This window comes from Colossoma macropomum, unplaced genomic scaffold, assembly GCF_904425465.1.
Source record: "Colossoma macropomum unplaced genomic scaffold, Colossoma_macropomum, whole genome shotgun sequence".
In the NCBI taxonomy this organism is placed as follows: Eukaryota; Metazoa; Chordata; class Actinopteri; order Characiformes; family Serrasalmidae; genus Colossoma; species Colossoma macropomum.
The window spans coordinates 13,284,158-13,304,694 of NW_023494809.1; the positions used below are offsets into that span (position 1 = coordinate 13,284,158).

Sequence of the window (20,537 nt, forward strand, 5' to 3'; positions counted from 1 at the left end):
TATGTTCCTTGATCAGACGATGAGCAAGAGGCAAAACCTGGTTGTTCAGCAGCTTAATGTTTGAGCTGTGGTTCAAATTTACGGTCACCTCAACCAGAGGACCCATCACTGAGCCTCCAGCTTGAACAGCACCTTGCGATGAACGATGAACACGCCGGCCAGCATCGTTCACATACAGGCAGAAACGAGATTCATTTGAACAGATAACACATTTCCTGTCATGTACAGTCCAATTTTTGTGTCTCTTCGCCCAGTGTAATGGGCAATTTTTTGTGCAGAAGTGAGCAAAGGCCTCTTGCATGCCATTTTGCTCCATATGTTCATGGTATGCAGTTCCCTGCGGAGTGTTCTATTAGAAATAGGTTGTGAAGGACCTGCGTTGACTTCTAGAAGCAATTCTTACCTGGAAGCAAAGTGATTTTTATTCACAAACCATGAAACACGCCAGCGGTCCCTGTGTGTCAGTTTCGTCTTTGGGCCAAATTTCTGATGAGAATTTTCTGTAGTGTGGACCTGTATGAACATACGTTTTAAATTTAGCTACTTCCTTCACACTATGGCCTTTGGCACGCCCAAATGCACTCACTCCTTTTTGCCAATCATTAACATCTGCTTTGCAACCCATTTTCCACACACTGAACGAGACATTCACTGCACACTGTACCACCTCTTCTCAATCTATAAATTCCATCGCAGGGTGGTGCAACTGATGCTTTTCTAATTCATCAAATGTCAAAAAAAAAGAAAAGAAAATATTTTCAAGTATTGCAGTGTTATATGTTTGCCACAGCTCTTTTTCTGTTATTAACCACAACTGCTTTGCTCTGCCAACATGACAAACACAAAAAAGTATTTCAAACCAGTATATGCTCAAATGTTTTTGTCACTTTTGACATCAGTCAATTTGTTGGGCCTTTTAAAAAACAACACATTAGAATTCACTGTCCCAATGGACTGTGGTGCTCTAGATTGAATATTAATGGTAATTTCTGTATCTCTCAAGCTAACTCTCATCACCTCTTTCTGTGTCTCCTATCTCTGTCTGGGTATGTTGTATACTAAAGGAGGTTGGTTTGTATTTTTGTTAGTTGCTTCACTGACCTTGTTCGCATCTTTCTGGATAGTAAAATGTTTCACATTCCTGAGCTGTGATGGGTGGGGAGGGGAGAAGAGAGGAAAAACAATGTAGAGGCATGTTAAGACTCAAAAAGGAGGTGTGGAGTTAAGTGTAAGGGCCGCATGTTATGGCCAAATACACTGTCTGAGACTCATTTGAAGTTAGATTTTTTTTTAGATTGGCTTTGTTACCTAGGTTTGTCTTATGATTCATATGTACTTGCCACACGATTCAGGTAACAGATGCACCATTTAGTACATTTTGTAAGTAGTGAGTTTATTTTAGGGTTAACAAAGGTTAAAAGATTAAATTACTAATAAATTAATTCAAATATGTATCTAAAACTGTATACTTCATCTGTGATATGCTTTCAAAGATGAGCCTGTAAGTCATTTTTTAAATCTTCTGTACTGTATACATGCATTTAACTGGAGCATTAGCACAGTGGTTCAAAACACACTGCTCTGGAAACCTGATAACCAGGTTGGTTGCTATGTTTCCATGAGCAAAGAGTAAAACAAGATTTTGACTACCCAAATCTATAATTCGGTCTAAAGGCTACAGCATAGACAAGGAGTTCTAAGCTAATGTGGAGAACATGGACAGAATTGCAAATTTAAGACATAAGGGCAGATTTCAGATAGTAATATAGAAATGTTTAGAATTTAGAGAATTTCTGAACATATTGAACATTTTTTTGTCTTTTGCTTTTATTCTATTCAGATATGTTTGCATTTCTTGTTGTTTTACCAAATATTATATTTTGCAGAAATCCTGTCGTGCTTTTTTGGAATCCAGCCTCTGTTCGTCATAACAGCTTGTCATTTAGCTGGCTTACTATGAGAATAAAAAAAAACAAGAGAAAAAAACATGCAGTGTCAGGGAATGTTTCTCAAATTAATAATCAGCAGTTGTACTGCAAAGGCAGCAGCATTAAATATACTCTGTGTTTGTAGGGTGTGTTTCAGGTCTTGTACTTCATACACTGAAACTGGCTGCTGCTCTCTTTCAATAATGCACACTGTTTGAGTGCTAATAGCAGCCTCAAGTGGAGAATCTTTAGCCTGCTAAGCATGAATTAAGACAAGAGTGACTGTAATTGAGTTATCAGTTTCACTTATAACCAGAACTTTTCTTGCTGTTACTGAATGTTCAAAAACATTTTAATATAAAGAATGCAAATTGCCATTAATCTATTGTCCGTGATATTGTAGCTCCACATATGATTTCTCATAATGAAAAAGATCCAAATATTAAATGTTTTGCCAAGTAAATTTTTAGTTAAGCCTATGAAATTTCTAGATCTTTTTTGTGCGTATGCATCTGAATTAAAGCTGCCTTTCATGCTACCGCAAATTCAAGGAGCCAAAGATGTGGGCGAGCACTTATTTCTGTATTGCATGGTTAAAGATAGGAATGTGTGATGTTGACAAAATTTTCTCAGTCAGTGTGAAAGCCTGTGACTTGGCAGAATTCTCAGGAACGTCTGAGACTGGTCAATATGTTTACAGCATACAGCATATGTTTCAGGAGATAGGCTAAATTGTTCATTTTCTGAGAAGTACTGTTCTTGATTTTAGTGCACCAGATATCCTACCTTTGCTCTATGGGGACTTGTCAATCTGTTTTTGTTTACCACAAATATGTAATTTAATAAATGCACTGCTTTTTGGACTTTGTGCGTTTAGATGCCCCATTTTCCAAGCGCAATTACCAGAGTCCTTGTGAGCAGGATTTTTGACTCTTAGTGTTTACATATGATAAAAACAGACAATGAGTCAGTGTTTTTAAGGAGCAAAATGCATCATATAATTGTGTGATCCCAAAAACTAAGGACTGTTCAGAGAAATTTGTCTGACATTACCCCAAGGCACTCTGTAGCTGGCCCTGGAATTAGGGCCTAGTGGTCATGTGACCTGGTTAATTTAAGGTAGGAGAAAGGGAAACTGAAATAAAGATTTGTTGACAAAATGTAGAACTACTGAATATTTAGTATTGTGTAAAGTCGGCATTGCTTAAAATCTGGAATAAACCAGATATAATTTGCTTATGGGATAGTACATTCATTTGCACACCAAGAAAAAAGGAAGTGTCACCTCAAACTGATAGTGAAAATGCAACAAGATGCTCTCTCTGACTAGGACATTTGTCAGTCAGTTTGCTCTAAAGTACACCACAGGCTTCCACTAAGAGCTGCACTGAAAATGCAAACCCTTGTCCTGTAAAGAATAATTAGAGAAGTTAGAGTTCGGCCCAAGGAAATTACAATTTAGACGAGGATGGGCATTGCTTTGGTGAGTTACCTGGAACACATGGCATTTTTGATATGTGGTCTTTGTTATTTCTCAGTCCCCATTCCTCCCTCCCATTTGAAAAAGGTTTATATTTGAAAGTGTTGTTCAAATTCTATTTTATTTTAACGGTCAAAAGGATATTTGAATGCTCAGGACCCACCAGATATATATGTGGCACGTCATCATATGTACGTATGAGTGTGTGTGGTGTAAATGTTGAACCTGTTCTGTTCCCTGTCCTGGCAGGCCTGTGTTTTGAGTGTGGAAGATGACGTCCCCATGGTGTGCACTTGGAAACAAAATCAGCTCTCTGGGTCTGTCGGATCTTTCCAAGCACACACACACTCCGCGCTCCAGCATACTGTGTGTGGTGCTCTTCCCTGACAGCACAACACATACTTTCACTGTCAGCGTGAGTACAAGCGTGTGTGTGACAGTGTGCTCATGTTCTGTCTGAGAGAGCAGTGTGTGTATGAGCTTGTTGATTAAAGAGAGAAAAATTAAGTCTGTAAGAACAGTTCTTGAAGAAGAGAGAGAGAGACATTGGCATTTATGGGTGGAGATGGGTGTTAAAGCTACCCTGTAATATTCCACACAGCACTGCTACAACCTTGGCTTGATTGTCTGAAGGGCACACATGTACACATACGCAGCAATTACACCCACTTTGCCAAACTACATTACAGCATCCTAGGACTGCACAATTGGAATTGGCCAGGATCAGAATATATTTTAACTTTGGCTGATGTGTATGAAGACTTTGTTACCTAAATAATGTGAACCAGCCAAGGGCACACATGCTGCTTTTGAATTCTGTGCTACCCATGAGTTATATATTTTTATAATAGTGCCTTCAAATAGCCTGGTAAAGTAAACAACATATAAACTGTGCCATTGTGTTTGTCTGTTCCTTTTGCTAATGAAAATTGGCCCTCAAACAATTTTGCTGTAAAGAAAATCAGAATCAGCTGTTAAAATTAATGATTGATGCACCTCTACAAAATTCTTAGAGAATTCTGTAGCCTGTAAGACACATGTATCTGTAATGAGATTTACACTATTGTTGAAAAGTTTGAAATTACTTGCTTTAATAATTTGTGTTATTTTATATACGAGAATAACTCATATGCACACTCAATTCCAAAAAAGTTGGGACAGCATGTAAAATGCAAATAAAAACAGACAGCAGTGATTTATAAGTCTGCTTTGACCTGTACGAAGACAAGACATAATGTTTTATCATCTGCGTTGTTTTTTGCAAATGTACGTTCAGTCTGAAATAGATGCCGCGTTCCAAAAAGGTTGGGACAGGGGAAATTTTAAAACCAGGAACATTGTGAAATGCCCGTCACTACGTCCACAAATGCAAGTTGAGACTGTACTATACACAGCAGAAGTCATATGTCAACAATGTCCAAAAACACTGCCGACTTCTGAAATGACAGTGGTAACTTGTATTGCAGTCAACCTTTCAGATTTCTTATGGAAATAATGGAAGTTGTGCTCTCTGGGCCAAAGAAGAAAAGGAGACTGTTACTAGCATAAAGTTCAAAAGCCAGTGCCTGTCATGGAATGGGGGAGGTATTAGTGGGTAGCCTACACATCTGTTAAATCACCATTAACACTGAACACATTTTGGAGCAACATATGCTGCCTTTTAAATAGCGTCTTTTTCAACATGACAACACCAAGCCACATTTTGTATGTTACAACAGCATGGCTGTGTAATCAGAGACTGCAGGTGCTGGACTGGCCTGCCTGCAGTCTAAAACTGTGTCCCGTTGAAAATGTGTGTCTCAAAAATACAACAGTGAAGGCCCTCTATGGTTACACAGTTCCCAAACAATTAAGTGTTGTTAAGAGGAAAGGTGATCTAACGCAGTGGTAAACATTCTCGTGTCCCCTTTTTTGTAATGTGTTACAGCTCATTCCACCAAATTTGGAATGAGCGTATATTTACAAAATAAAAGGTAAACGTAAAGCTTACAATATTGTGTTTTTGTACCAATTTCAATTTATTACAGGTCAAACAGTCTTTACCATTCGCTGCTTTCTGTTTTTGTTAGCATTTCAGATACTGTCCAAACTTTTTAGGAATTGGGTTTATAGATTTGAATCTTTAAATTTAGATTTTATATACTAGTCACGAAGAGATATTTTTAGAAGATTTTTTTCAATTTTACAGGGACTGTGAGTTATTATATACTTAAGTTTATTCTGTATATGCCTGTTTTTGCCCATTTTTAAAATATGAGGCATTTTGAATGATGTGGATGTTAAAAGCTTTCTCAGTCATGTTAGTATCCTCTGTGACTCCATTCATCTTTCTGGGTCCATCTAACTCCACCCATCCATCCATCCAAAAAATTAACACATGTACAGCATCTGTTTTTTTTGTTTGTTTTTTTTTTCCTGTTCGGGGTGTTTTCTGCCTTCATCCAAATGACTGCTGGGATAAGCTTCAGCTCGCTGTTTGACCCAGAAGGATAAGCAACTTTGAAAATGTGTGTGTCTGTGTGTGTTTTCTTTTTAACTGTGTTCAGAAACATGATGCTGGGCATCTACTATTTGACCTGGCTTGTGAACATCTTGGCATAGTAGAGAAACACTACTTCAGCCTTCAGATCAGTGAAGATACCTCTAGTTCACCTGTGAGTATTTCTGAGTGTGTGTGTGTGTGTGTGTGTGTGTGTGTGTGCATATGCTCTTCTGTATAAATGAAAGCTTTTGAACTTTGCCATAGAGAGTAAATTTTAAGGTGTAGTTATAATTTGTGGTCACACTGAACGTCTTTCATTTCAGAGGTGGCTGGACCCCAACAAACCTTTCAAAAAGCAGCTCAAAGGTGAGGAAGTGCAAACACAAAGATAAACCCCTCATGCACAGTATTCAGTATTATGTGAACTTAAAACCTTAAATTGTATGAGCAAGAGCATGAGAGCTACAATCATGGAGAAGTTGGAACCATTAATTATTACGTTCAGGTTTTTCAGCCACACCCATTGCCAACAGGTGTATAAAACAAAGCACCTAGCCATGCAGTCTTTCTATGCAAATGATGGCAGTAGAATGGGTCGTACTGAATAGCTCAGTGACTTTAAACATGGCATTGTCATAGAATGCCACCATCAGTTTGTGAAATTACTGCCCTGGTAGATCTGCCTCTGTCAACCGTAAGAGCAATTATTGTGAAATGGAAGTTTCTAGGAGCACCAACGTCTCAGCCATGATGGTGGACCATGCAAGTTATCCTCTGTTATTTCACTCACTGTAGAGTTCCAGGCTTCTTCTGGAAGCAACCTTGGCAGAAGACTGTACATTGGGAATGTCATTTAATGGGTTTCCATGGCCAAGCAGCTGCACACAAATCTAATGTCATATCTATGCGGAAAACCAAGTGTTGGCTGGAGTGGTGTAAAGCACACCACAGCTAGACTTTGGCACAGTAGAAAAGTGTTCTCTGGAAATAAATTGTGCTTCAATATCTGGCAGTCCAATGGACAAATCTGGGTTTGGTGGATACCAAGAGAATGCTATGCCATGGTTGTGCTTTCAACTTTATGGCAACAGTTTGGAAAGACCCTTTCCTGTTCTAGCATGACTGTGCCCCTATGCACAAAGCAAGGTTCATAAAGATATGGTTTGATGAGTTTGGTGTGGAGACACTTCTCAGAAGAGCGAAGGCTGTTACTGCCGCAAAGGGGGAGCCAATACCATATTAATGCCCATTAATAGAGTAGTCATTTGGCAAATAAAAATGTATTTCTTCCTAAATAAAAAGTAAAATTGTCTTGTCTGTTTGTCTTTTTAAAGGAAGAGAGTGCAGGTAGAAATTAGTATGTGTGATATGAAGGTATATAATGTCTTGCAATTAAATAAGGCTTTTATATAGTGAAAATGACATTAATGCCTAGCACATAAAAACGTGATACATATCTTATATAAGGCTGAACGAGAGAAAGGGAAAAGGATGGATATGTCTGAAATACACAGGAAATTGCTGTTTAATTGAAGAGTTGTTTCTTCTAATCTCACTTTTTATTCTGTAGATACAGTAGATCAGAACCTGCTGTCTCCTTCTGACTTCATCATCGTCTGTGCCTTTATTTTCAGCTTTTACTCCTCAATCATGTTGATTTTTATTTGCTGTCAGCCACAGCAGTTGCAACATACTGGCAGAACACTGTGTCCTTTTTTTTTGTAGCCACTAATTAATACAGTCTGTTAAAACAGTTTCATTGCTAACACTGTGAAGTTTAGCATAAACTTTTCAGCAACTGTTTTTCCTTAGGACATGAGACTGACTTAGGGTACATGTTTCTGGCTAGGAATAGGTATCGATATTCTTTTGTAGTGCCAGCCGTATTACTTCAGTACAGCCGAGCATCGGAAAACTCCATGTCGTTACCGAATTTCAGTAACTATGCTGTAAAAAAAGGCTCGTCAGATCTGCCTAAAAAAGTTACTTCATGTGGTAAATTAACCAGTTTTATTCAACCTAAATAAATACTTTTAAAGATCAATTCTTTCAATCAAAAACTAAAAAGTTCACTAGTTCACTTGCCTTTTATTACATGAAGTAATTTTTGTAGGTAGTTCTGACAAGCCATTTTTACAGTGTAAGTAGTGAGTGTCATTGAGCCAAAAAAGTATGCATGTTCCAAAATCTTCCCTTTTCATTGGCTATTGAAGTTTTTGAACTATTGAACATATATATACTAATGCATGCTGTTCACGTTAGCGCTTCTCGAGCTATTGAGTATATATTAATGCATGCTATTAACATTAGCTGTTAGTCTTTATTCTCTTAATCAGTAAGCATACCCACGACCAGCACTTCATTTCTCATTTAAGAGACTCACTTTTGAGTTGTAATATAAAAGGTGTCAGTATCGGGCAAAAGTATCATTCAGGAACTAGTATTGAAATCAAGGTATCTATAATGGTATTCACATCAAATTTTGAGCAATACCTAAACCCAGTTTCTGAAACAAAATAATTATGATCTTAAGCCTGTAGGAAATATACAGGTTGTTCTCATGAACATGATGTTGGGACCCAACTTCAAAAAAATTAAAATGTCTAAAACTTAATGTTTTCTCTTATTTAATGCCTGATCAAATAATTAAAAGTAAAACTGAATGACTTCATTTTTTTTTAAATGTATATTTAGTTGCATTTTCCAATTTAAGTGACCAAATTTACATTACCATAGCACAGAAAGTTTTAAAGATACATCGGTACATTTTTTTTCCAACTTTTCTTGATCTGTATACTGTTGTCAAAGTATTTTAAAGCTAATTAATAAAATGTATTTTATGAAACACAGTATTTTGCCATCTCACATCTCACATTTTGTTGTTTTGATTAACTTCCGTAGAGCTTCCAAAGATAACATGAAAGTAAATAAATGTAAAACTACTACTACAAAAAAAAATTCTAAGTAAAAAAGCAGACACGTTATCGGTAACAAGAAACAGATCACATTACCATAATGAGAATTTGGGTTAAAAAAAAATGGCAAAAAAATTAAAATACAAAAATTAAGAAAATAACTTTTTTGCAGTGCCATATAGAGCTCCAGCTGACTTCCTAAATTATATAAACGTTGTGTATCTGCGTGATGATTATAACACTCAAATATTTATATGCATGGTATAAGTGGGTTTTGTGAGAATGATCCATACACAGGTAAAAGGGCAGTGAAACTGTTACTGATGTATTTGCCAGTGCATTATGAAGCATAGATCTGAGTTTAAAAGCTCTTACCTCAAGCTGACTATAGCACACAAAGACCCTTGCTCACTAAGAACAAATGTCAAATGGGCATAACCGTAAATGCACACATCCAAAAGGAATGTGAGCTTGCCTGTGCAAGAACGTGAGGCATTCCTGTTACGTGGTTCATCATATGTTTTATCAAAAATTGGAAATGATTAGTGGATAGTGACACTCAAGAAACAGGATGGGTGTTACCTGGCAAGACAGGCACTCGGACAAAAGTACAGGTTTACATCTTTTCTTCCCCAAAGGACTACATTGACTTGACTGAGCAAGACTTTTTTTTTCATTTGAAAGGTAGCTGAACATAGTTGTGCCACATTTTTTATGAATTTTGTGAAGAATATGAATTTTTACATCACTTATGCATCATCTTTGCATGTGTATCTAAATGCTTAAAAGCTGGCAAAGGATTGAAAATCTGATGGCAGTGATAGCTAGGGGAGGGTGTTACCATGATACATAACGCCACAGAATGCTTTTCCGTACATGTTGTGGATATCATCAGTACTTAAAGAACGCAGACCAACTGCGTGTTTCATTACAAGGAGAGCAACAGAGTGTATGCAACATTGAACAAAAATTGCTGTGTTCCTAGTTTCCATAGGATTTTAAAATGTGGCACTTCTGGTTCTGTTTTTTTCTGTTCTAACTGATGAAACCTCAGAAAACGAAATATGCTGATACATGTTGGGTGTCTTGAAAATGTCAAGTATTGCGATGTTATTTTTTTCATTTTGCCTACTACTAGTGATAGCTGCCACATACAGTGCATTAGTTCTGCTGTATTCATATGGTGATGACAGTTTTTCTGCGCCTTAAAAGCACATCAAAAACCACCCTGCTGTTTTTCCGCATGAGATCAATTTAATTACTGAATTTGCTTGAGTCATCATACGTGATCACCATGTAGTGAAGGTGGTATTTGCCTGTGTTTTTCACAGCAGGGTTGTTTTTCTACTCTTAATCAGTTTAATTTGCCTCTCTTGTACTGTACCGCATTTGCCTTCATGGGTCTGATGAATCATTCTGATCGTGATGCATTTAATGTGTTGTTTAGCTGCTAAATTACAGTTTGGTATAAAAATTGTGACAGTTAAATTATTTTCTTTCCCCTCTCTCTCTCAGGTACTGATCCATTCTATTTAATATTCAGAGTGCGGTTCTTCATCTCTGACCCTAACTCTCTTCAGCATGAACAGACCAGGTGTGTTATTTTGTGTGTGTGTGTGAGTGTGTGTGTGTGTGTGTATCCCTATGTGTTTGTGTTTATTTTCAGACACTAAGTTTAGCCTTGTCTTTTCTCTGCAGGCACTTTTATTTTTTGCAAATTAAGAAAGACATCCGTGAGGGCAGGTAAGACCTATGTGTGTAATCCTGCTGTCATGTCAATTAATCTGAGTCGTCCTATAAAACCCAAATAATCTGACTCATTCTACTTGATCTAATTAAGCTAGCTCCTTCTCTGTGAGCAGGCACATCTGACTCATTATGTACAAATCGGATTTTCATACGATTTGTGTGTGCTTTTTAATTAAACAATTTTTCATAGTTCTTAATGGGTTTAATTTTATTGTTGTCCCATTTCAAGCCTGTTCATAACAGGGAAAAGTCTGCACTTGCTTCCTTTCCTCTGTACATTGGCCATCCTCCATCTGGTATTGCCATGTTTTAGTGTTTTTAGTATGTAGATGTATCTGTTGGTATTGTACTTTTGCCTTACAAAGTAGGAAAAAAGTGCTATTTGTTCAGGATTAGTTTTTCCATGGGAAGGTGGTGCACTGTAATTTTATCATAGGATGTCTGTAACGCTGGCTTTACATGGTGAAACATCTGTGCCATGCTTGAAACTAAATTGCAGTTGAGCTTTTTTTAGTGTAAAGCATACTTCAACTCACTTGAAGCTCATCCACAATAGTTAAAAGTTTCTTTACTTTGTGAAATAAGATTTCGTGAAATCAAAATGGTAATAATGCGCCACATGATCATGTGCTGCTGAGCTGAGCTGCTAGTTTGCTGATGAAGTAATTGAATGTGTTGCATGCAACTTTGTATATGAATTGTTTTGTGTAATTGTCAAGTTGCACAGAAACTATGTTAACATGCAACTACTTGCATGGAAGTTTCATTGTGCAAAGCCAGCCTAATGTTTATGACCAATTCACATGGGATAAGAAATCTCAGTACAAATGAAAATGTATTTTTCCCGTAATTTTGTTTGCTCTTTACCTGTCTTAAGTAAATGCAGTGCAGTTGGGAATTTACAGCCAGCAGTCAACACCGCCACATAAAGTCAAATTTTCTTGCTATTTTAACATGTTTTGATATTCAGTCATACACTTGAGGGAGGACAATACATTTCTACCTAAATTTTAGCTTGAAAGAATACAATTCTTGAGTGCCTTCATACTTATGAAAAACCACAGAACTCCTTTTTCAGAGGATATGACAGAATGTTTACAGACATGGCAATTCACACAGGATTAATATAACCTGGGGTAATTTCTATGGTTCATTTTATAGTAGGCCAAAGTTACCAAATTCTTTGCCGGCACTGGCACACACACTCCGTAAAAATAACTGAGATTCATTTGACAATAAAATCACTGAGACACAGCACTAATAATTACTTTACCTCACACCCCCACTTTCATATGAATGGTACTTTAGGCTATTTTAACATTACATGCCTCATTGCTCAATTCTAATTATTTGCTCAGCTCCAATTTGTAGTTAATGTAAACAAAACTGTGTCCTAAAATGACCTGCATGTGTACATCTTACTCAGCAGTGTATTAACCACATGCATCATGAGCAACAAACAAACTAACTAGCAGAACAAGCCTTTATCTCAAAGATGATTTGCTCTCAGCTGTTCATTATTAGAGTAAGATGAAGGCAAAAAAGGGTCAGATATTTTAGCAGCATTTAATGGCACTAACTGCTGCCAAATCAACACTGAAAGATGGTGCATACACAGTGAAAAAACCAAATGAATCTGACTGTTCTCATTAAGGCCATATGGCCACAAATGTGTACCCAATTTAAGACCACATATGAAAATGGCTCAGATCTGATTTGAGTTGTCCACACAGCTCTGAAAAAATCAGATCTACACTCAATGAGCATTTTATTAAGGACAACTCTTTGTATCTACACCCGTTGTCCAGTTTATCAGCTCCACTTACAATATAGGAGCACCATGTAGTTCTCTGTATAATTTTTTAACCCACTTTCACCCTGTTCTTCAATGGTCAGGACCCCCACAGGGCCAGCTCAGAGCAGGAATTATGTGAGTGGGTGATCATTCACGGCACTGCAGTGGCAGTGACGTGGTGGTGGCATGTTAATGTGTGTTGCGCTGGTACGACCACATCAGTGTCAGTGCAGTACTGAGAATGGTTCACCATCCAAATAATTCCTGCTCTGTGGTGGTCCTGTGGGGGTCCTGACCATTGAAGATCTGGGTGAAAGATGGCTAACATAGTATGCAGAGAAACAGGACTACAGTCTGTAATTGTATAACTACAAAGGGGACCTGTATGGTAAGTGGAGTTGATATGTTAAAATGGACAGTGAGTGTAGACATAAGGAGTGTTTCTAAGTGCTCCGTGAGTGTATGTTTCATTAAGGCAAAAAATTAGATTTGTGCCAGTTCAGTAATGTGAACGGAGCCAGTTTGTCCATGCTAACTAAAGCAAGAGTGATTTTACTTTTTACTTTGAAATGTCTTTCAAATGCAGGTTAAAGTGTCCCCTAAGTTCTGCTGTGGTCCTGGCGTCGTATGCTGTTCAGTGTAAGTCTGGTGCCTCAAATGATTTCAAATGTTAATTGAAACTTTGAATACACAGTCTAAATTGTCAACATAATCAAAGGGGAAAAGCTGACAATTTATGACATTAGTGTAATTGTTTCTATTTGACTTACAGCTGAGTTGGGAGATTATGTCCCCGAGACCCCTGCTGGATATCTTGAACAAATCATTTTTATTCCTGAGCAAGACAAGGACTTCCTTATCAAAGTGGAGTCACTGCATCCTCAGCATAAGTGAGTACACAGAAACACAACCACACCCTCCCACACACACATACACACAATGGCCCTTATTTATCAAAGCTGCATAGAAACGAGCACAGATTGGGCTGGAGCCTCTGACGTGCAAACTACTCCTGTGCAAAATACTCCTATGTCTGATTCATGAAACTGTCATATGACACTGACATGAGCAATGATTTTAACATTGTTGATGAATCAGTTTCTGCCATGTGGAAACTAGCACCTGTGCACTAGTACCTTAATTTTCAACATGCCCCGGTTTGTTCTCTAAACATATAATTTACATTACACACTCCTTAATTCAGACATGTTAAACTGGGTTCCTTCTGGGCTACAACTCTGCTGATATTAGCATTATCTTTCACCTGACATTTTAAATTCAGTGCACAAAAGCCTTGCCAATTAGCTTATGAGTTGAATCAGGTGTGTTTAATATGGTGCTGAAGTTCACAGTGCTGTGCTCTCTGAGGACTGTGCCCTAACTAAATCTCCAGACTCTGGCCCCAGGGACTGAGGTCCCGTGAACTTTGGACATACATTCTATGAGGTTTACTGAAGCACTCAACGTCATCATTTTGTATCTGTGAGGCTTCATGGCTGTATAAAATGTGGGAATGAGAGGGCACTTCAAAAATCTGCACAGCTGTTTGGTACTTACTTTGGAGGACTAAAATGTTACATTTCTAAATGTTGTCTAAAATGTTCCTTTTTTATATAGTATTTTTTGGACCTTCTCCAGTTTTGTTTTTGTTACCACATAAATGAGTCTGACTGGGATGTCTGAAACTTACATCTCAATTGGCCTGTCTGGAAGTTTACAGAAAGTCCACATCATTCCCTTATGGCCTAGATGACTGACAAAATTAGACAGACCTGTGGACTTCCTTGGTGACATGCACAATAAGTCTGCAAGGCTGTAAGTCTGGAGAAGACCAGAGATTTAGATTGGGTACTGGAGACTGACACCTGCCCTAATTTGTGGTGGTGTAAACCAATAAAAGCAAAATAAAACATGCAGTTTAGTTCTTAGATTGTTTAAATATTATGCCATTATAAATAAGATTCCAGTCGAACTTGAATTTGATCTTATAGATACGACAAAGATAAAATTGATGGATAATGAAATTGGCGGTGACTTCACGACCAGATTTAGGGATATTCAACTTTGATAAATGAAAGACAATGTGAGTGAGGTAGTATATAGGCTACCTGTGTGTGTGTGTACATGTACATTATGTTTATTCGTGTGAGTATGTGTCTGTGTGTGTGAGAGAGAGCGAGAGAGAATGAGGCAGAGAGAAAGAGAGCAAGCCTAACGGTGTGTATGTTTATATTTCAGAGGCCTCTCTCAGAGTGAGGCAGAGTTGTGTTATCTGAACACAGCTAGAACATTAGACCTCTATGGAGTGGAGCTTCATAGTGCACGGGTAACATTTCCTCAACACTTTATCAAAGCTTTATTCAGAGTACAAGGAGAATAAAGGATTGTAATCCATTATGTGCTCTCGTGTACTCTTATGCATGCCTTATCTCTATATAACGTGTTCATGGAGTAGGTACTTGTGTACTGTGACTAATTGTTTTTCTAATTTAATTTTAATGACTTCTTCTCAGGATGCTAATAACCCTTCTCTCTGGGTTGGAATTGCATCAGGAGGTGTGGCCATGTTTTGCAATTTGGTTTGCTCCAGTTTCTTCCCCTGGTGAGTTATTGTATAATCAGTCAAGCTCTTCTATGACCAGCCAGTCACCATCTCTGTCTGAGGCCTTTATTGTTTTATAACATTTATATGTTTAGAAAAGAGCACATTCTGTTATCGAGGGTGCATTCACAATGATTTCATTGTGTTGTTATTAAATGATAAAATTAATATCATAAAGAAATGGAACATCAGATAAGAAGCTGTCTGCCTGGCTTGAGTTATAATGAATCACAGTATCAGTGATTGCACTGCTGTTCCACTGTTTTCATTAAGGGTGTTTTCACATATAAAACATATCGCTCTGATGCGGGCGTGTAGTCATTGAGCAAATGCGACTAAAAATGTGTTTCTACTCAACCCGTTATGTATTTAGTACATAACAGTATATAAAATGACTAATGTAACAAATATTTGCCTGTAGTTGTAGCAGCTGGTTCCACATGACTAGAACAATTGCATTAAAATCCCCTGATCTCTGGACATGGATTTGGACTCGTGTGGCAGCACCTTTAAAAGAATCACATGGAATGCTAAGAGTCTTATTTTTAAAAGTGACATCTAACCAAAACATAACATTATAAATATTTTATACTTTATATATGAAATTTTGGATCTTATTTTGGAATAAATATTATGTGTAAATTTATACTACTGACAAAAAATACTGACAAAAAATTTATCAACAGAGAGTGCTTTTTTAAAAATATGTTTTACTCTCAGGATCAACGTCGTCAAGATTTCATTCAAAAGAAAAAGATTCTTCATACACCTTCGGCGGAAACATGTAAGTTTCTACAGTTGGCGAAGTACAAAGTGCCTGATGGCCATTCATCACATCAGTGACTGAAAAGATTTCTTCATCTACATACAAGAAAAGTTGTTAATGTGTCTTTGACATTATGTAGGGAGAGGTTGGGCAGCAAGTTGTGTCTGTCTCCATGCCCAGCTCTCGTGCCTGTAAGAACCTCTGGAGATCCTGTGTGGACCATCACACCTTCTACAACAGAAAAAACCCACATGCTGTCTCAAAACCCAGGTACACAAACGTGCTGGGATATCTGTTAATTGTTGGTGATTACATTTCACCTTTATGTTCCACCAAGTGTGTGTCTGTGTGTGTTTTGAAGGTCAGTCCCTCTGTATAGGAAACTGATAGGTGACGTGATGTGGAACCCTGTAATAAAATCTCTCTCCACTGAACATCTGGAAACCAAGAGTCTCCCCTCAAGATCCCCACCCAGCACACCTAACTGGTACTACTTTTATATTCACTCAGCCACAATTGCAAAACATTTGTTACGTAAAGTGTTTAAGGCTGATTTATATGTCTGCAAAGATGCACAAAAACTGATTTGCATCGACATGAAGAGAAGGGGTTTATGGGTAAGTGTAGCTCACAGAGACTCTGAGACCACAATGTGCTCACCCCCAAAATCACAACTACGTGTCGCACGTAACTGTAGAGCTGTACATGAAACAACTGCTAATTAGCTCTCTTTAACTGAAGCCTGGCCACTTCTAATTTTTAACATTATATTAAAAACTTGACTGCAAAACACTAGAGGTCACCCGCGATCGAGTCGTCAGTGAATGGGGGTGAATAGAGCTAAGCAGCCAAAAACGAAAGTGAAACTTGTTTCTAACCATTTGTGCAGGACCTTCTGTTATTTTGGAAAGTAGAAGATTGTATTCCACTAAGAAAAAAAATCACTAAAAAACTAAAGAAAAATTGCTTTATCTGACTATATCTTTAACGACTTGTATCGTTTTTGGGCTGTACGGCACTTGCGTTACTGCTACCCAGTGCTGCTTGGTTGGTGATCAGCTCATTGCATTTCATTCTCACTGATGTAATGAATGGGCATCAGGCACTGTTATAAAGTCCTATAACTGGAGATCCAAAGCGCTCAAAAAAAAAAATGTATATATATATATATATATGTATTAGATTGTTATTTGTTTTAAAAAATTGAGTGCATTCAAACCCATATTAGTCTTGATTGAAAGCGCTGCAAAAAAACAGTAATCTGAGCGTTCATTCTTGGAGAGAAAGAGGGAGAGAAAAAAATTGTGATTTCCTTCTCTTTTTCTGTACATTCGGTCACACATAACATGCAAGTATTTTGGAAGACTCCTATGCAAACGTCTCAGCATGTCACCCACACGTGCTTGCAGATGCTGAAATGTAAATCAGCCATTAGCCTGAGCACTAATTTATTAACCCAAATAGGCTGTAATAATTAAGTAGTGCTAAGATCTAATTGGTTATGACTGGAAAGTTTTAAGGATCAAATGAACGCTTGAATCTTTCTCCTGTTTTAAGGCGTAGTCCTCGCTTGCGACATGATTTTCGTAAGCCACGTCCATCCTCTGTGGACAATCTCACCAACGAGATGAGTTATGTGACTGAGAGTGAAGATGTGTTCTATACGTACAGGTAAGCAAAGGTGTGTGCTTTCATTCTCAGTTCACTAGTATAGTTAAACAAAACAGTTCATTCATACACACAAATATGTTTTATAAAGAAAAGCTCAAGAAGATGAGAAGACTAGCAGTGTTCAGTGTCACATGGATGAGCTTGTCACAGGGGATGAAGAAGACTGGCAGTGTCTCTGGGATAAGGTGAGTGGAACTAGTTGAGAGCGTTTAAGGTCTGCTGTATTCAAGCCAAATCTTGGAATTTTGCAGGACATTCACAAGCAAGCTGGGCACCTTTTGAGAGTGAATTACTGAGCTCTTTTCCAACCCTGAATGTAACCGCAATGTGTTGAGTCATGGAAGAATCAGTGTAGCTAAGCAAAAGTAGGTGTGGTAAAGAACACAAAATCTTTGAAATTGGGTTTATTGTTATTCATCTATGTTGTTTTTTTCCCTTTATCTTCCAAGGATACACATATTAACAAACTCACAGTGTGGGACCCAGACTGCTACATCAGAGTTCATATTAAGCAGTGTTTCAATAGAAAACATTTGAACCAGTCATGGTCCTTATCTTGAACAACTTAGGCCTCAACATATAGTTTGCTTTGTAAGACTAAATCTGTGTCTTATTTTATCTCTTATCTTGAAGCAGTATGTATACTTATTATCTCATACTTATGTTGTTCAGTTCCACAGTGTTTGGCATCTGTTATTTTTATTAATAATCTCTTAACACAAACCTCACTAACATTCAACTCGCTTACTTACTGTAGAATATGGCAGCTGATGGAGAGCTACTGCTGGTAAGAATCAGTCCAGACCAAGATGGCAAGTTCGGCTTTAATGTCAAAGTGAGTGTCACTCTGGTGGTTGAATATTTGTAGGGGAGTATCCTTATCCAAGTGTACTAAATGCATTTGAGTCATTTACAGTGGTTTACATTGTGAGCAGTTTGTTTGGTTGTTTTTTATAGGGAGGTGTGGATCAGAAGATGCCTTTGGCCATTTCTCATGTAAACCCTAACTCTCCGGTAAGGAGTACCAACAGGTTTGTTTGTGTTTTTTGAGTGCTTGCATGTGTAACACGGCTTCTTTGTTGCAGGCTGGTCGCTGTGTGCCTGCATTGTTGGAGGGAGATCAGGTGTTGTTGATAAATGGACGAGACATTTCAGAACACACACATCAGCAGGTGGTTATGTTCATCAAAGCCAGCAGAGAGTCCCACAGCAAGGAACTTGCTCTGCTTGTACGGCGGAAAGGTAAGAATGTTTGTTTGTGCTTCCCTTCAAACTGTCAGCAAATGTCTGAACTATTCAACTGTTAACCTGGAACATGTGTTAGCTAGTTCAGTCAGCTAGTGTTTTGTTTGATCAGGCCTTATCTTGTCCATGTAGCTTGGAAACCTTGGTTTACACTGAGTTTCCAGTGCTTTAGGTACACCTCCCTTGTGACACTCGCATTGGCTATTTAATCAGGTTCATCTACTATATAGGTGCAGTTTGTAGATGTAGTGTTAGCCCATCTGTTACTGCACAATTTATCAGCCACCCTCTGCCCTGTCCATCAGTTAAATGGGATCACCACAGGACCACTGCTGACCAGATAATATTTGGGTGGTGCATCATTCTAAACAAAGTAGTGACATGAACATGGTAGTGGGTGTTGCACTAGTATGAGGGTATCAGATTCAGCAGTTTTGCAGGCATTTTTACACGCATCATTGTCACTGCTAGGTTGAGAACATTCCACCTTCCAAAAATATTCATCCTGTGGTCATAAACTGTCATCCTGTGGTCATAAACTGGCCACTGATAAAGGGCTAGAAGACAAATGCAAATTGTGCATGAAGGATGATGAGCTTTAGTTTCTCTTTGTACGCATACAAGGTGTACCAGCAAGGTACAGATCAGGCCAGTCAACGACAGTGCGACAATCACTGTGCAGAGTTGATGAAAAACATGTATTAGGCTAGATTAGATAATGCTAATCCTACCAGAATGCGTAGTGCCACCATAAAGTTAGTGAAGGAGGGATAATGGTCTGGGGCTGTTTTTCAGGCTTAGAGCTAGGCCACTTTGTCCCATTGAAGGGTAATGTTAGTGCTACATCATGCAAGACATTGTACACCCCTGTGCACAAAGCAAGGTTCATAAAAACATGGTTAGGTGTTTGTGGACAAGTTTGGTGTGGAGGAACTGCACAGAACACTGACCTAAATGTGATTGAACATCTTTGGGATGAGCTGTAATGTCGATTACAAGCCACACCTTCTTGTCGAACATCAGAGCATGGCCTTACAAATGCTGTTTTGAATGGGCACAAATTCCCACAGATGGACCAAAATCTTGTGGAAAGCCTTCCCAGAAAGTGGAGGCTGTTAAAGCTGCAAAGGAGGGCCAGCTACATGTTAATGCCCGTAGTTTTGGAATGGGATGTTCCCACAAGCACATATAGGTGTGATGGTTAGATGTCCACATACTTTAGGCCATATAGTCCACTTCTTTTAAATTGTAATGGGATTACTTATTACTTCATGTAAAGGTTCTCTTTATTTATTTGTAGTTTCTCTTGAAATTGTAAACAATTCTGTACCAGCTAGAAAAGGTAGAACTCAGCAGTCCTTTTCAGTCATTTATTGAGAAGGAAATAGCCAATCACATCGAATATCATTTAAAAGGCCTGTCACTATCCCAGTCTTTACAAAGCCAGTTATGCTTGGTTAACAGTATTAATTTGGCTAATGCTGTTTGACAATAAGAAACAGTTCAAGAACAGCTCCCTCTAAATAAACTTACAGAGCTGTTCCTGAATGAAAATATATTTAGGTGAGGTTTGGTCTCTCTTTTTAAGCATGTGGATGAGCTAGATCAGGTGTATTGGGGCAGGAAATATGTGAAACCATGCAGGGCAGTGTCCTATTACCACCACTGTGAATAATATTGACTCAGCAAGTTTCTCTAGTATCATGCATTTCACATCAGACCACTCTTAATGGCTTTGTTTACATTTAACTATGATTTAATTTTGCAGACATTTTGAAAAATTGGTGGAATTCCCTTTTACATGAACCTCCCCTCCCCTTTATTAGCATGATTAGCATGACAGATTGTTGGCAAAATTTATGGCGCTTCCTGCTCTCGCACTGCGCTGCTCATGTTCACAATCA

General features: G+C 38.1%; 1 protein-coding gene across 2 annotated transcripts in view; it reads left to right on the forward strand.

The window, feature by feature from the left end:
• The window catches only part of ptpn3 (protein tyrosine phosphatase non-receptor type 3), a 37,674-nt gene that overhangs the window by 6,440 nt on the left and 10,697 nt on the right, over positions 1-20,537 (forward strand). For both annotated transcript variants that reach the window (XM_036558215.1, XM_036558216.1), the window contains exons 2-18: positions 3,658-3,823; positions 5,955-6,062; positions 6,214-6,256; positions 10,321-10,399; positions 10,504-10,548; positions 12,936-12,988; positions 13,122-13,239; positions 14,588-14,675; positions 14,863-14,951; positions 15,672-15,735; positions 15,857-15,987; positions 16,079-16,204; positions 17,275-17,388; positions 17,477-17,573; positions 18,146-18,223; positions 18,346-18,402; positions 18,474-18,630. In XM_036558215.1, coding sequence (XP_036414108.1) covers positions 3,680-3,823; positions 5,955-6,062; positions 6,214-6,256; positions 10,321-10,399; positions 10,504-10,548; positions 12,936-12,988; positions 13,122-13,239; positions 14,588-14,675; positions 14,863-14,951; positions 15,672-15,735; positions 15,857-15,987; positions 16,079-16,204; positions 17,275-17,388; positions 17,477-17,573; positions 18,146-18,223; positions 18,346-18,402; positions 18,474-18,630 — 1,591 coding nt within the window. In that variant the 5' untranslated portion in view covers positions 3,658-3,679. The remainder of the gene's footprint in view (positions 1-3,657; positions 3,824-5,954; positions 6,063-6,213; positions 6,257-10,320; positions 10,400-10,503; positions 10,549-12,935; positions 12,989-13,121; positions 13,240-14,587; positions 14,676-14,862; positions 14,952-15,671; positions 15,736-15,856; positions 15,988-16,078; positions 16,205-17,274; positions 17,389-17,476; positions 17,574-18,145; positions 18,224-18,345; positions 18,403-18,473; positions 18,631-20,537) is intronic.